The sequence below is a fragment of the Ursus arctos genome, unplaced genomic scaffold (genome assembly GCF_023065955.2).
Source record: "Ursus arctos isolate Adak ecotype North America unplaced genomic scaffold, UrsArc2.0 scaffold_3, whole genome shotgun sequence".
Classification (NCBI taxonomy): Eukaryota; Metazoa; Chordata; class Mammalia; order Carnivora; family Ursidae; genus Ursus; species Ursus arctos.
The window spans coordinates 99,155,422-99,169,013 of record NW_026622985.1 but is presented as its reverse complement, the minus strand read 5'-3'; the positions used below and the strand labels follow the sequence as shown (position 1 = coordinate 99,169,013).

At 44.8% G+C, this 13,592-nt stretch overlaps 1 protein-coding gene across 2 annotated transcripts in view; it reads right to left on the bottom strand.

The window, feature by feature from the left end:
- DPP6 (dipeptidyl peptidase like 6) overlaps nucleotides 1-13,592 on the bottom strand; it is an 883,822-nt gene that overhangs the window by 186,227 nt on the left and 684,003 nt on the right. For both annotated transcript variants that reach the window (XM_044392285.3, XM_044392287.3), the window contains exon 6: nucleotides 4,745-4,797. In XM_044392285.3, the coding sequence (XP_044248220.2) occupies nucleotides 4,745-4,797 (53 nt within the window). The remainder of the gene's footprint in view (nucleotides 1-4,744; nucleotides 4,798-13,592) is intronic.

The window sequence follows — 13,592 nt, the reverse complement described above, 5'->3', positions numbered from 1 at the left end:
AAAGTAAAGTCTAATAATATTAATCATGAGACTACAAATATATATACCTACATACTACAATATTAAGAAATAACATTCCCAAATGTTCACTAGAAGCAAAGTTCTCTATCGTGCATTTTGCATACATCACTCCCCCACTTCATTCTTACAATGTGCCAATGAGGGGAGCACCAGCATTATCATCTTTTTAACAGTATGGAAACTGAGGTCTGCATAAGTAAAACAGCTATCAAGTTCAGCGGCAGACGGAGGATTCAGATTCAGGTCTACGTGGCCACAGAGCTCTTGACTCCTGCGTCACACTTGGAGATGGCAAGGGGCCGGGTGCTGTGCGCATGGTATCAGACCAGATAGCTAGCTTCTAAATCAATGGAATGCTCCTCGGCTTCCCAGCCCGTAAAGTTAGACAGTAATTCTGGGCAGAAGGACCTATGTCTCAGTTTATAATTTTCACAGATACAGAATGTGACTTTGTAAGTCAATTAGACTTCCAAAGGAGTGCAATTTTTGTATAATTACGGTTGGTGCCTGAAAAATACCAGTAAGTAAGCTAACTTAGGGCAGCAATGTCCATAGAAGATGGCCAGGCACGTAAGTACAAATACCTTCAAATGTTTCTTTGAGTCTGTTCTATTATTACTTTGTTTGCTAAACCCCATATTGCGAATGCCACCCAATTAAGAGATATGCCAGATTTTCCTTAGAATTGATTTGTTATTAAAGGAATAATTTTGGGGCGCCTGGGTGGCACAGCGGTTAAGCGTCTGCCTTCGGCTCAGGGCGTGATCCTGGCGTTATGGGATCGAGCCCCACATCAGGCTCCTCTGCTATGAGTCTGCTTCTTCCTCTCCCACTCCCCCTGCTTGTGTTCCCTCTCTCGCTGGCTGTCTCTATCTCTGTCAAATAAATAAATAAAATCTTTAAAAAATAAATAAATAAATAAATAAATAAATAAATAAAGGAATAATTTTCACCAGTCCATATGATCTTCAGGATGATCCTAACGAACATGAGAAACTGTAATCATACAGAAGTATATATTTATATTTTAAAAAGCACTCAAGCCAAAGAAAAAATTAATTCCAGAAAAAGTCACGTCAGGATGATGTCAAGAAGTAGCCAAGTCTACAAAAATATTTCTATGAAAACACATGATGGGTCCTTAATAGAATACATTTAGCTGGCTATAATCTCTATTTCAGAAGATTGTTTTATTTTGCTGACTTTCTGATATAAAAACTCAGTAAAACATTTTATGTTAAGAATGACTAGCTTTAAATCTGGCTTAGCAAACAGATTTGTGTAAAAGATACATGTCTTTTAAGAATACGCTTTTTGAACATTTAGTATGTGGAAGTCAAACAAATTTTCCCTTAGGTTTTAGATCTTTGCATAGATGAAAACCCTGCTGCCTTGGCGTTCTCATCACAACCCTAGCAGAGCGTGCAGAAGGACGGGACTCAGCTCCCACCATAGACAGAGGTCCAAACTCTGAAGGAGGAAGTGAGCGCATGGGACAGGGAGGGCCTCTCCTGGCTTGTGAACCACACAATAAAGAGTATACCCTTCCTTGAATTCTTCTGCCACTGGCAAAAGGAAGGAAACCAGATTCAGAGGACATTGAAAAATTAATTCGACCCTTCTCTGTGACTGGTTGGAAAGCCTGAAGCCAAGACAAAATTCAAGTTATAAATGACAATTAATCCCACCCTGCAGATTGCACGGCCTCGGGCTTACAGTGAAGTCTTTAGGGGAGATGCGAGGACAGAGAAGTGAGAACTCGTGAGAAAGGTACAGATCTGAGTCTCCAGAAGCACCACGGAAAGCTCTTTGTTTTTGGTATGATAAGTAATGTAAATCCTGATAACTTAACACGGACTTACTTTTGTTTTAAAAACACAGTTGTGCTTTCCTCTCTACCCCAAATCTACATGGAGCAGAAGCCTTAGAATGGGGCTGTGTCCCTCTCCCGCTGTCCGGTGGAGCACCTGCTCAGGTGACCGCTGCACATGTCCCCGAAGCCGCAAAAACGGGAGCCTGAGGCTCTTCCGCGGTCTCATTAATACAAATGAGATGTTGACAACATATGAAATGAATTGATTCATTTTCCATAAATGACCTCAGGACAAAGAGGGAGAGGTGGGTGGTAGAGCTATGCCAGCTTTGGAGACGCTATGTCAGTTCACAGGGTGACGGGATGGGCCACAGACCTTCTCATCCATGAGGGGTTCTTTTCCAGCAAACGACAATCGTATAAAAGCCCTCAGCAAAGAAATAAATCAGCCCTACTAAAAACCTGATCTTTGTAGCTCCAACGTCCCTCAAGGGCTTGTCTCGAGAGCATGGGGTTTGGGCTGAGCCAGGCTGTACACGAGCTGGGAGATGCGGGGCAGCTACGCCTGACAGCTCTCCCTGTAAATGGGGGTAGGAATGCTTTTGTTGCAGGCTGCTGTGCTGGGGTGAAGGCGTAAGAAAGTCAATCTATAAATGATGGCAGTTACTATTACTGTGACAATTTTAAAAGTACTGATGGCAGCCCGTTACATGTTGACATTCTCTACGGGGGGATCATTATTGATGAACAGAAGGCAAGCTGAGGACAAAGCAGAAACTGACACCCTGCAATCCCCACCACCACCAGCACCACCACCATGGGATGTACAAGACATTCCTCAGGCACCCCTGGCTGCCCTAAAGCTAAGGAAAGGAAAATCAAATAGTTAACTAACAGAGATCACAATCCTGCAAGACTTAAGTCTCCCTCAGTTTACAAATGTTTTAGCAGTTTACAAGCAGGAAGCATTTCTATCAATAACCTAGCTTCCGGAAGGGAATGTAGATACAATTAAATGTCCTTATAATCTGCAGGCTCCAGGAAGTTCCCAACCATCTTAATGTTAACGCCTTGCCAGAGGGAAAAACAATCTTAACTTGACAGTGGCAAGGCCTCCCATATCCTGTGAGTCTTCTTTAACATATGAAAGTATTTTCTCAACCTCCCTTTTTCCTTGCCTTCCCCCAGCCCCATAGTATATAATCAGCCACCCCTCACAACCCCCAGCAGCAGCTCTTTCTGCCCATGGGTCCTGTCCCCTTGCTTTAATAAACCACCAATTTTGCACCAAAGACGTCTCAAGAATTCTTTCTTGGTCATCGACTCCGGACTCCACCCCACTGAACCTCACCTATGTTCCACAACCTCATCAATTATCATCATCATCAACACCAAACCAAGTCGTCAACACAGATTATCTCGTCCTCTGGTCTGCAGCTGGTGTGGGTCAGGTTGTCCAAATCTACTTTTTCTAAACTCTGACAGATGTAGTGAAATATTAACACAGTGTGTGAAGCATAAAATGCTTTTACAGTTCTGAGTTTTACAAATTTATAGACGATGGAACAAATATCTATCATCTATAATACGTTCCACTGTCCCACAAGGGGACCTAAACGTCAAGGCATAATCATATCCTGCTGGCCGTGACCTTTGAATATGCAGATCTGCTTGAAAAAACAATAGAATAATTCCTCCTTAGCGGAAAACATCTGAGTTTATGTTTAAAATATGCTTTAAATGAAAACTTCCTATGGATACTCAATTTTATACCACAGCGGTTCGTCTTCAGTTTCCTTGACCTTGATTGGTCTACTCGTCTCACAGAAACTGTTACTCTCAACGTTGCTGCATATCTACATGTCTCTCCTTTGTCTGAAGGCCCAAATGAAATTATTTTCTCCATGTCTGTTTTCCAAAGAGATGCCCATGTTCGACTTAACTTAGCAGACATTGTAAACATTCATGTTGCTGGTTCATGCTCTCATGAAACAATACTTTTTAGCAATTCCTGCTGCTTGCTTAAATTCAGGAAAATGAGATGCCTCCCTCACATATTCCTAGGCAACCCACACAACACCAGCCGTAGCAATGTTCAATTTCTCTGAACATTTCCCGAGCCCCTCACCTTTCCAAGGACTGTGACAGAAGCCCCAGAGGGGTGGAGAAGAGGAGGAGGTGGGGAACAAGAAGGCTGGGGTGAGGGGAGAGGAGGAGGGGGGCAGGGGGAAGATGGGAGAGAAACAGAAAGCCATCCCTGCCTCTCATTCCTAGTTCTGCAGGTGTTTCTCCATGTGTCTGACCCAACAAATGGCTTCCGCCAACTGGAACCAGTGTCTTTGCTGCCGCTGGACTCCGGAGAGGAGCTCCTGACACTGCAGCCCCGTGCCGCGTTGTGGGTATAGCCACCCAGCACCGAAAACCTTGTAAAATCACACGTGCTCTCATGGTTGTCCTTCCCACACACACGTTTGGGTCCCAAATCATGCATTTTTGAGAGACCGGATGAGCTTAGGGTTGCCACTCTATTATGTAGATAACCAGAACCCTGTGGGAGTCCTGGGGCTGTTCCCTGTGCCTGGGAGGGACACAGCTGACTACAGGGCACGCACAGGGGGACAGTCCTGCCCTGCAGGACCTTGAGGGGAAACCTCGGCAACCAGAACAGGAGATAGGTGGCGTGTTCTAGGATGGGGCCTTCACAAATGGGCAAGTACCCAGACTCGTGGGACCCCCGAGACGCTGGATGCAGTTAGCCCGGGAGACCCCACAACATCAGGGCACTTCACTGTCAGAATCAAGCTGCCCATTTCTTGCCCTTAATTCTACGAACTAAGCAACTACTCAGGGTTCTACCCTTTCTTTGTTCGGAATACTTCTCATTAAAAGAAAATGAAAGGATAATCTTACCCATGAGGAATTTTGCTCAGAACATAATATCCAGTGTAGGAGTGTTGGTATATCTGAAACAGACAAGACAAAAAAAGAAAAAGAAAAAAAAGCAAGCATTGAGACAAAGGCTGTGACCATGATATTTTTCAAATCACTGTGCATCCTAAAAAACATCAGTGGAGGAAAAGTAGTTATCAGGAGACCTGGAGGCAAAGTCTTTCATTTACTTAGAAAGGTAATTTGCATATCCTGTTTATTTTACTTTCTTCATTTGCCATTGTTTACCAGGCAGGGCAGTCAGAGGCTTGATGTCCCCATAGCTGGCTGGTTTGTGATTAAATCAGGGGCACAGATCTCCACCTCAAGGACATATAGCCTGTAGCACAGGACGAATGAGGAGGTGACCAGAGGCTGTCACACAGTCAGCTAGACCCAACAGGACAACAAGACCCATGTACTGTGGGAGTGCTCTGTCAATTACGGCAAATTCCATTGTGCGTCCTCAGTGAAGACTGAAACCAAGATAGGCTTAATCGGGCAAACTCCTGTCCTTCTGTACAAAGCGATGTGTGTCTTTTAGCTTCAGACAGTGGTCAATAAACTAAGAACTCATTTGCAAGAGGGAGCATGGCTTGTTTCCAAACTCCTATAACCCCCAACCTGGAGCCTCTCAAACTCTTGAGCCAGAAGAGGCTTCCTTAACCCATAAATGCAATGAATGGAATGCAAGGGATGACCAAAAATGGGGAGAACATGCAGTTCAAGAAATCTTGGCACCCTTCACTTCTAGCTTTTTGGGTAGAGACTGTCCCCAGGTTGGAGTGTGGTGGGTTATCTGCAGGGTTGAAGCAAGAACGTACTGCACCTCTCTTTCTTCCACCTGTGTAACTTCTGAGGGTCAACACCCTGTGTGGGGACATGTTCAGTGACCAGCATTTAAAACCACCTTCCTAAAGGTAATGGGTGAGGCCCAGGGAGACAGATCCAGTGTGAAGCACATGGGACAGAGGAATGCACTGGGGTGCAGATGATGGAGTGAGTCCGACAAAGAGAAGAGGCGGGACTATGCCAAGCTCACTGACTCCCTGCCTTGTCAGGGCCCCTGGATTAACTTCCGGACAATCGTAGGGGATCACAGTTACTGGAGAAAAAGAATCCAGACACAGAAGTAAACGGCAGCCCTCAAGTCCCAAAGCTCTTTTGCTTCTGAAGATCCTGAGACTCCTGCACCAGACATATGGGGCCTGGGGTGGCCTGCTGGAGGGAGGTAGGTGGGCATCCGATGGGGAAATCTGTCCAAATACTGCTTTCCTTATGAATAAATAGCCTGTAAGCAACAGATTCGTGAAGGAGAACTTCCAGACCTGCTCTCGCATCGGAGAAGGAGTGCACACACCTAGCTCTGCTGTTTCTGAAGTGATGCCTGGTACTGCTTCCCCCACAGAAGGGAGGGCTGGTCCTAAGCAGATTCCTGGTCAGAGAGCGCCCATCCGAGGACCCTGTGCTTTGACTAAACTGCCTCTGGGCTGGACCAGATCCCTCAGATGTAAGAACAGAAGCTTAACCCACACACTGCATTTGCCTGCGGTCAGGACACATGGTGCTGTTACACGGTGCGCCTAAGCTCTCCTCCAAAGCCACCTGTTCCTCCTGCTTATCTCACTCGTTTCGTGATAACCCAGGCAGGCAAAGGTGACCTCTGCTTGCTGAAAGGAACGTGAGGCACAGCAAGGGCAGAGGACAGAGGAAAGGGAAGGGAAGTGGAGGAATGGAGGCAAAAAGGAGGCAGGGGAGAGGAAGGAGGGGTGGAGTCTAATTCCAAGGGACTCGATTGAATAGAATTGGACAGAAATGATGGTGTAAGACTTCTGAGACTGGGTAGTAGAAAGTGTTGTGGCTTCCTGCTGGCTCTCCTTCAGATCACTGCTCTGGGGGAAGACAGCCGCCATGCAGCGAGGACACTTAGGCAGCCCTAAGGAGATGTCCACGTGGTGAGCGACCAAGATGCTTCCCCATCAGATCAGCCCACAAGGAGCTGAGGGGTCTTGCCCGCAGCCACATGAGGGCACTTGGACACCGAGTCGTTATCCCTAGTCCAGCCTTCAGATCATGTGGGCTTGGCTGATACTCTGATAGACCTTGAGCCAGAGACACTCAGATAAGATGGTCTTGAATCCCTTACCCACAGTAACTTTAAGATAATAAGTGTTGTTTGTCTTAAGCTGTTAAGTTTTGGGTAGTTTCTTATACAGCAATAGGTAAATAGTATATCTCGTCTAAATCCAGAGGAAAAAAGGTAACTATTACATCAGATGTGGACAGACTTCTAAGTTACTGGACTCCCTCCCTATAAATCTCCAGAAAATTCTAAGACAAACAAATAAACAAATTCCTTATCAAACCAAATTCCTTATGAGTACAGAAGTGAGCTGCTGGGGAAGTCCACTCATAGACCAAAAACCTTGAAAGAAGTCTTTGAAATGACTGTAGACAACAGTGATGGTGGTGGTGATGCTGACGAAGCTGAGGGTGTGAGTGGCGAGAATCCATGGAGGAGAGGGGTGCCAGCTCCTTGGCATCCAGGAACTCACTCAATGCAGGTATTATCATCCCATTCTGAAGACAGGAAAATTGAATCTTAAGAATTCAAATCAAGCTCAAGCAAGATTTGATCTGAGGTCGGTCTCTCTCTAATCACTACATTGGAAATTGCCTGAACAAAGGGCATATCTCTTAACTCAGTTACAAGTCAAAGTTGATTGCTGTCAACTGAAAAATCCAGGATACCAACAGATATAACAAAAAGGCAAAATTTTGCGGTTGAAGGAATATTGCTTTAAATCCTCTGGAAACAGTGATTTCAATTCATTCTCTGGTTATGCCATTCCCAAACAGACACTTAGAATTGATCTTTGCACACTTCTTTAAACATACCACTAAATGACTCTGAAATTCAGCCCTGGGAGTATCTTCTGACTGGAGCCGATGGTAAAAAGAAGATAATCTTATAAGGGCAATGGTAAGAAGACAGGAGAACTACTCATTCTCCATTCTATGTGTGCACTATGGGGCAAAAAGAAAAAAAAAACATGTATGGATGGAAAATGTCGTGAAATATCTGGAAAACTGAATCACTAATTAGAAAGATTCCAACAAAAACGGGACAGCGTCAAAAAGAGGTAAGACCTGAGATGCTGGATCTGCCAAGGATGTGTATGAAAGAAGCCTTCCAGAGTGAACTGTTGATGCAAATGGGACCCTTAGAAATGAAAGCACACTTGGGATTTTTGTGCTACTCTTAAAAAAGGAGCGAAGGGAGAGGGTGATGTGACAGTCTTCTATTTGCTCCAAGATGGAACAATCAAACAGCATTCTCTTCCGCAAAATATCCTCTCAACCCGGAGCCAAAGGAACCACAGGCATAAAAGAGACTGCTCTTCAAAGAGCAAATGCCTTATCTTGAAAGGAATAAAAAAACAAAACAAAACCAACCCCTCCATCTCCTTGAAAGAATTTGTTCCTTAGAAAGACAAAACTTTTTTTTTTCCTGGTCTCTATCAATTGTATTTATGTTTCTTTCTTTAAAATAGCCTCTGAATACCTCTGATCATGGAAAAAAGCCCAGAGTTGGAAGTAAGATTGCATTCAGTACTATTCTAAGAGTGCACTTTTAGAAGTTCACGGATTTGAGTTACTTTAGTTTCTTCCTCACTTTCAAATTTCCCTTGGAAAATGAATATATAAAAACTTGTTACCCAAAACACCATTCACAAGATGGGAAAGCAATTTCAGCAAATTTTCTTTCTAATATATCACGAAAAATAGTTATTATTGGCACTAAATAATTGGAATAAAAATAACCAAAGGTCTGTCATGGGGTGAGTCCACATTTGGTTTGCTTCTTCTGTTTCTGAAACATTTGCCCACACATCTTATCCTCTCCATTGCTCCCATGAAGCCATATTTTTTACTTGTTTATGGTCTTCGCTACCTCAGCCTCATCATACACACTCGTGCCCCGCCCTGCACACTCATGCAGACTCACTTCGTATCTTCTTCCTCGATGAAATCATCCACCCCTGTAGTTTTATTTTTTTATTTATTTTTATTAAAGATTTTATTTATTTATTTGACAGTGAGAGAGAGACAGCCAGCGAGAGAGGGAACACAAGCAGGGGGAGTGGGAGAGGAAGAAGCAGGCTCCCAGCGGAGGATCCTGATGTGGGGCTCGATCCCAGAACGCCGGGATCACGTCCTGAGCCGAAGGCAGATGCTTAACGGCTGAGCCACCCAGGCGCCCCCACCACTCCTGCAGTTTTAAAACACATTTCCACCTAGACATCCCCACCTCATGCCTCACAAGCACCAAAAACTCAATATTCTCCAAAATAAACTCTCCAACAACCCTTGAAACCTAGTTCTCCTCTGATAGTTCCTATCTGAGTTGGTGGGTTCATCATCCACTCAGTATACTGAGCTAAAAATGAAGTTCTCCTCGACTCCATTCTTTGCCTCCCTCGACCTCCTGCTCCGGTTCAATCTATCCTCCAATGGCACTGAATTAACCTCTTCAGTCCTCCTCTGGTCCACCACCCACTCTTCACCCCTATGGCCTCACTGCAGAACTCCCCTCCAGCCTTCCTCTCCTGCAGAAAGAAGCTACCAGATTCCTTCCCAAGATCAGCCTCTGAGGTCTCCACGCCACTCCTTCTGCTCCCTGGGGAACCTCATGACTCCTGCCTTATAGGTTCTGTAAAAGAGCCTGCCTTACATATTTCAGCACACCCTGTCCCCAGCTCCCTCTCCCAAATTTGTAAAATAGAACTCAAATCTCCCACATCAAAAATAAAAATCCCTGGTCATATCCTCCCTGAACTATTCCTTTTTAACGATCATTGCATTTCATGAGAAAAGTCTGCAATGCCTCACTTCCTGTTCACTTGTAACCAGTACATTCCTAACGTTCTCCATCTGCGATCTCCAAGTGCATTTCTACTGCCAGACATGATGGCATCTGATTTATTTCCAGTCTGCGCCATCTCGCTGCGTTGAGTGATAAAGATGATGGGAGCTGCTCTCCTTTCTTCATTCCACGACAGGCCGACAGGCCGTTGCCTCCATATCCTCCTGCTTTCCTGCTTCCGGCCTCCTTGTCTTTCCTTTCTGCTGCTGCAGACCCTTTCAAGGGACGCAGGCACCAGCCCGCCACCCCTGGGGCTTTTTCACTTTGCTGGTCTACACCTCTGGTCTGGCAGAGCCCATCCATTTTTGCTTTCCTATGCAGATTCTTACTGAATATACATTTTTAATGCTTGACCTATCTTTTGAGTTCTAGGGTCCTATCTTTAGATTGTTCTAGGCCTCTCTACGTGGATATTTTTACCCAAAACTTTTATCCCAAATTCTACAATCTGAAAACTAAAGAAACTATTTCCTGCTAACAGGTCTCTTTATATTTATCTGTGTACCTGGGGTCTCAGTAGAAAAATACTGGAATTAGCTTCAACCATTCCCATCCCCCCCCCCCTTTTTTTTTACACTGTCCGTGTATCATTGGTTTCCAAGTTTCACTGGACTACGTAACTTTGGAATGTCTCTTACATTCACACCACATTTTCTACCCTCAGTAACAGTAGCCTGGTTTTGGACATCTGAGTAACGCAATGACCTTAGAGTTGGCCTGCCAGCCTCCAGCTCCTCTCTAACCTCCCCACTGCCATGACAGTTCTCTTCCTAACAGTGCACTGAGTTGGAAGCAGTGCTGGGGGCAGTGGTTTGGAGTGATCTGGGGGCAGGACACAGCTACAGCTGTGTAGCTACTACTCTGATGACACAGTTTTAGAGTCAGGCACAGGCTCGATTCAGCCTGCTACTCACCTGATGGGCAAATTCCTTAACCTCTCTGAGCCTCAGTTTCCTCCTCCATAAAAGAGAGGTAAGAGCTGTATTTGCTTAGGAAATATAAACCATGAAAAAAAAAAACCCAAAGAATTCTCTTATTTAAATCTTAAGGAGAACCATATGATGTAGCTACTAGCATTGTACTGAATCCACGAACCTCTTTCTCCTCTACAATGTGAATCCCACTGCAAATAGCAGAGTTGGAGCTGACCAGTTTCGAGGGATGGCAGAGGCCACAAAACAATTGAGATTGTTGCCCTTTGGACTGGGCTCCTGGTCAGCACAACCTCTCTACTCACTGGAGCGTCCCAATAATGGGATGCATTTTCCCCTGAAGTGGTGAGCTCCCCAGAACTGATGGAATTCAAGTAGAGGCTGGTCAGCCATTGCTGGGGCACTCTTGGATGGGCGTGTGGGCTACCAAGCAGATCACTCCAGTGGGCATCTGCAATTGCCTTCTTATTTGATCCTATATTCTATTCATAGAGGGAATTGTACCAGCGGGTGTAGATGAGCTTGGAGTAAGATTCTCCCCAGCTGGGATCAAGACCACCAGGGCTGGGACACATGGTTGAAGAAATAAGATCCGGTAAGAAGTGAATGAGGGCTAAAAATACTGGGAACTGGGAAAGACAGACACAGGAAAAAGACTGGGCAGGGAAAAGAAACTGAGATTTGGAAATTGGATGGTAAAAAAGAAAAAGAAGAAAAATGATCTGCGTGTGATGTCAGTAATGACGAGTCAAAAACCAAAAACCTGAAGGAGAAAAAGAACAACTCTAAAAGGAAGCTGGAAAATGTGAGATTTCTTATTTTAGATTTGGAGAAAATGAAACGTTTACCCAAAAGGTTTATCTCCTCACAATTTGGGGATTCTGTTACCAACAGGGAAGGAAATTTCATTAGGTCCCATCTGGCACGGCGATTCCCAGTTCTACTGGCACCCGACATAGTAGTCTGTCCTCTGGGAGAGAGCACGCAACCTGCCTGCAAACTTCAACCCCGGGCTTTGTGGGCCATGACAGGTACTTCTTGAAGGTGATGTCCTGTAAACGTTCCTTTAGTGGCCTCAGAACATTTAAAAACAGCTTTATGGAGGTATTATCGATATACAAAGAACAGCACCTATTTACTATGCACAATTTGATGAGTTTGAACATAAGTGAACACCTGTGATCTCAAGCTCACAGTCAAGGCAACAGACATACTCAATGCCTCCCACAGTCTCCTTGTGTCCTGATCACTTTTAAGAAGGCAGAGGAGATCAAGCAATGATCCCTGAACCCGGGTGCCCCCACTTTGAGTTGATTTGGGGAGAAGTGGGGCAAGGAAGCACATGCCCCGTTTTTTCAAAAATACATCATGAATTGCTGCATTTACATTGTGTGTTCCTAAATCTTGGTCTTGATATAGTCTTCCCCCCAAAAACCAAAAAACAACAACAACAAAAAACAAACCCCTGCAATCTTGGCTTTTAGTACTTAATTCCATCCATTATCCTGATCCATTACCATGATCTCCCCACCACGTCGCAGCTGCTGAGTTTCCAAGAAGCCCTCCAGGACTCGCTCTATGGAATGGCTAATAATCAGGTGGGGTTTCAGGGGAAAGACTCCCCTGAGTATTCCATCCAGGTCCTTCTTTGTATAAAAAAAAAAAAAGAGCACATCTTTAATAGTGTGGCTGGGACAAGAGCTAACCAGTTTGTAAGGTCTTTTTGGGAAGGAATTATGAGTATCTTACCTAGAAACTCTTCCCCTAAATTTGGAGAATTGGATCCAGTTGATGGTGTCACCTTTTTTCCCCAAGGAATAAGACCAATAAGCCAAAATATGCTAGAGAAGATGAGAATGTGACCAGGTTGGCAGAAGTCTGGAAAGAAAGCCACTTGGTGTGAGTCATTTGAGGGACAGCAGGTGGTCTGCCTGGAGAGGAGACTCAAGAGAGATGGCAGACCATCTTTAAGGTTTTAAAGAGTTTCATGAGTAAGCGTGAGCAAGTCTGTTCTCATTTGCTCCAAGGGGAAAAATAACATTGACGAGCACACATTATAAGGACCAACGATGCTAGCTTCATAATTAAAGGTACCCAATACTGAAAAGGCTTACCAGCCCCTGTTAACGAAAGTATGAAAGCCACATTTGTTGGAGCATTAGGGAGAATGCAGAGTGTGGTGAGACTGGCCTGGGTGACCAGGAAGATTCCTTCCCATTCAGAGAATTCCTCAAGTGCCCAGCCAGCTCTGCTGCCCCTCTGTCCTCACCTCTCCCTGCTCTGGCCGGGGACTAAACTTCACAGCACCTTGGTGTAGGTCACAGCCGTCTAAGCCTGGATCAATGAGTTCAAGCCTTAACACGTCTGCCTGACAAGGTCCTCACTGTGATGGGAGTTATTCGTGTCCCTCCTACACATAGAATTCACACTCCTTCCTTCCCAAGATACTGTAGACATCTCGTCTCATGCCAGAGTCAGCCTCTGCTTGATTTTATTTTTTTGCCTTTTTTATTGATCTCTTTTTTCAATTCCAGTATAGTTAACATTCAGTGTTATATTAGTTTCAGGTGTACAATATAGTGATTCAGCAGTTCCATGTATAACTCAGTGCTCATAACAGTAAGTGGGCTCTTCATCCTCTTCACCTATTTCCCCCATCAGCCCATCCCCTACCCACAATCCTCTGCTTGATTTCCCATCTCCTGTTTCATTCATGTATTCTATCGGGCACTACACCCCAGAGACCCAACGCCTTGCCAAAGTCTCTAACTTCTTCCTGATCTCTGCTCCCGCTCCATGGCCAATGGTTTAGTGAATTACAAACCTTGATGTTGGAGTGAGTGATGACGGAAAACTTCCTGAATGAACCAGGCCTTCCTTCCCAGAGAGGCTCCTCCTTGCCTCAAGCAGAAAGCCACAATCACCCCATGTTCTAATGATGACATTTGGTACATATTTCCACACACCTTAC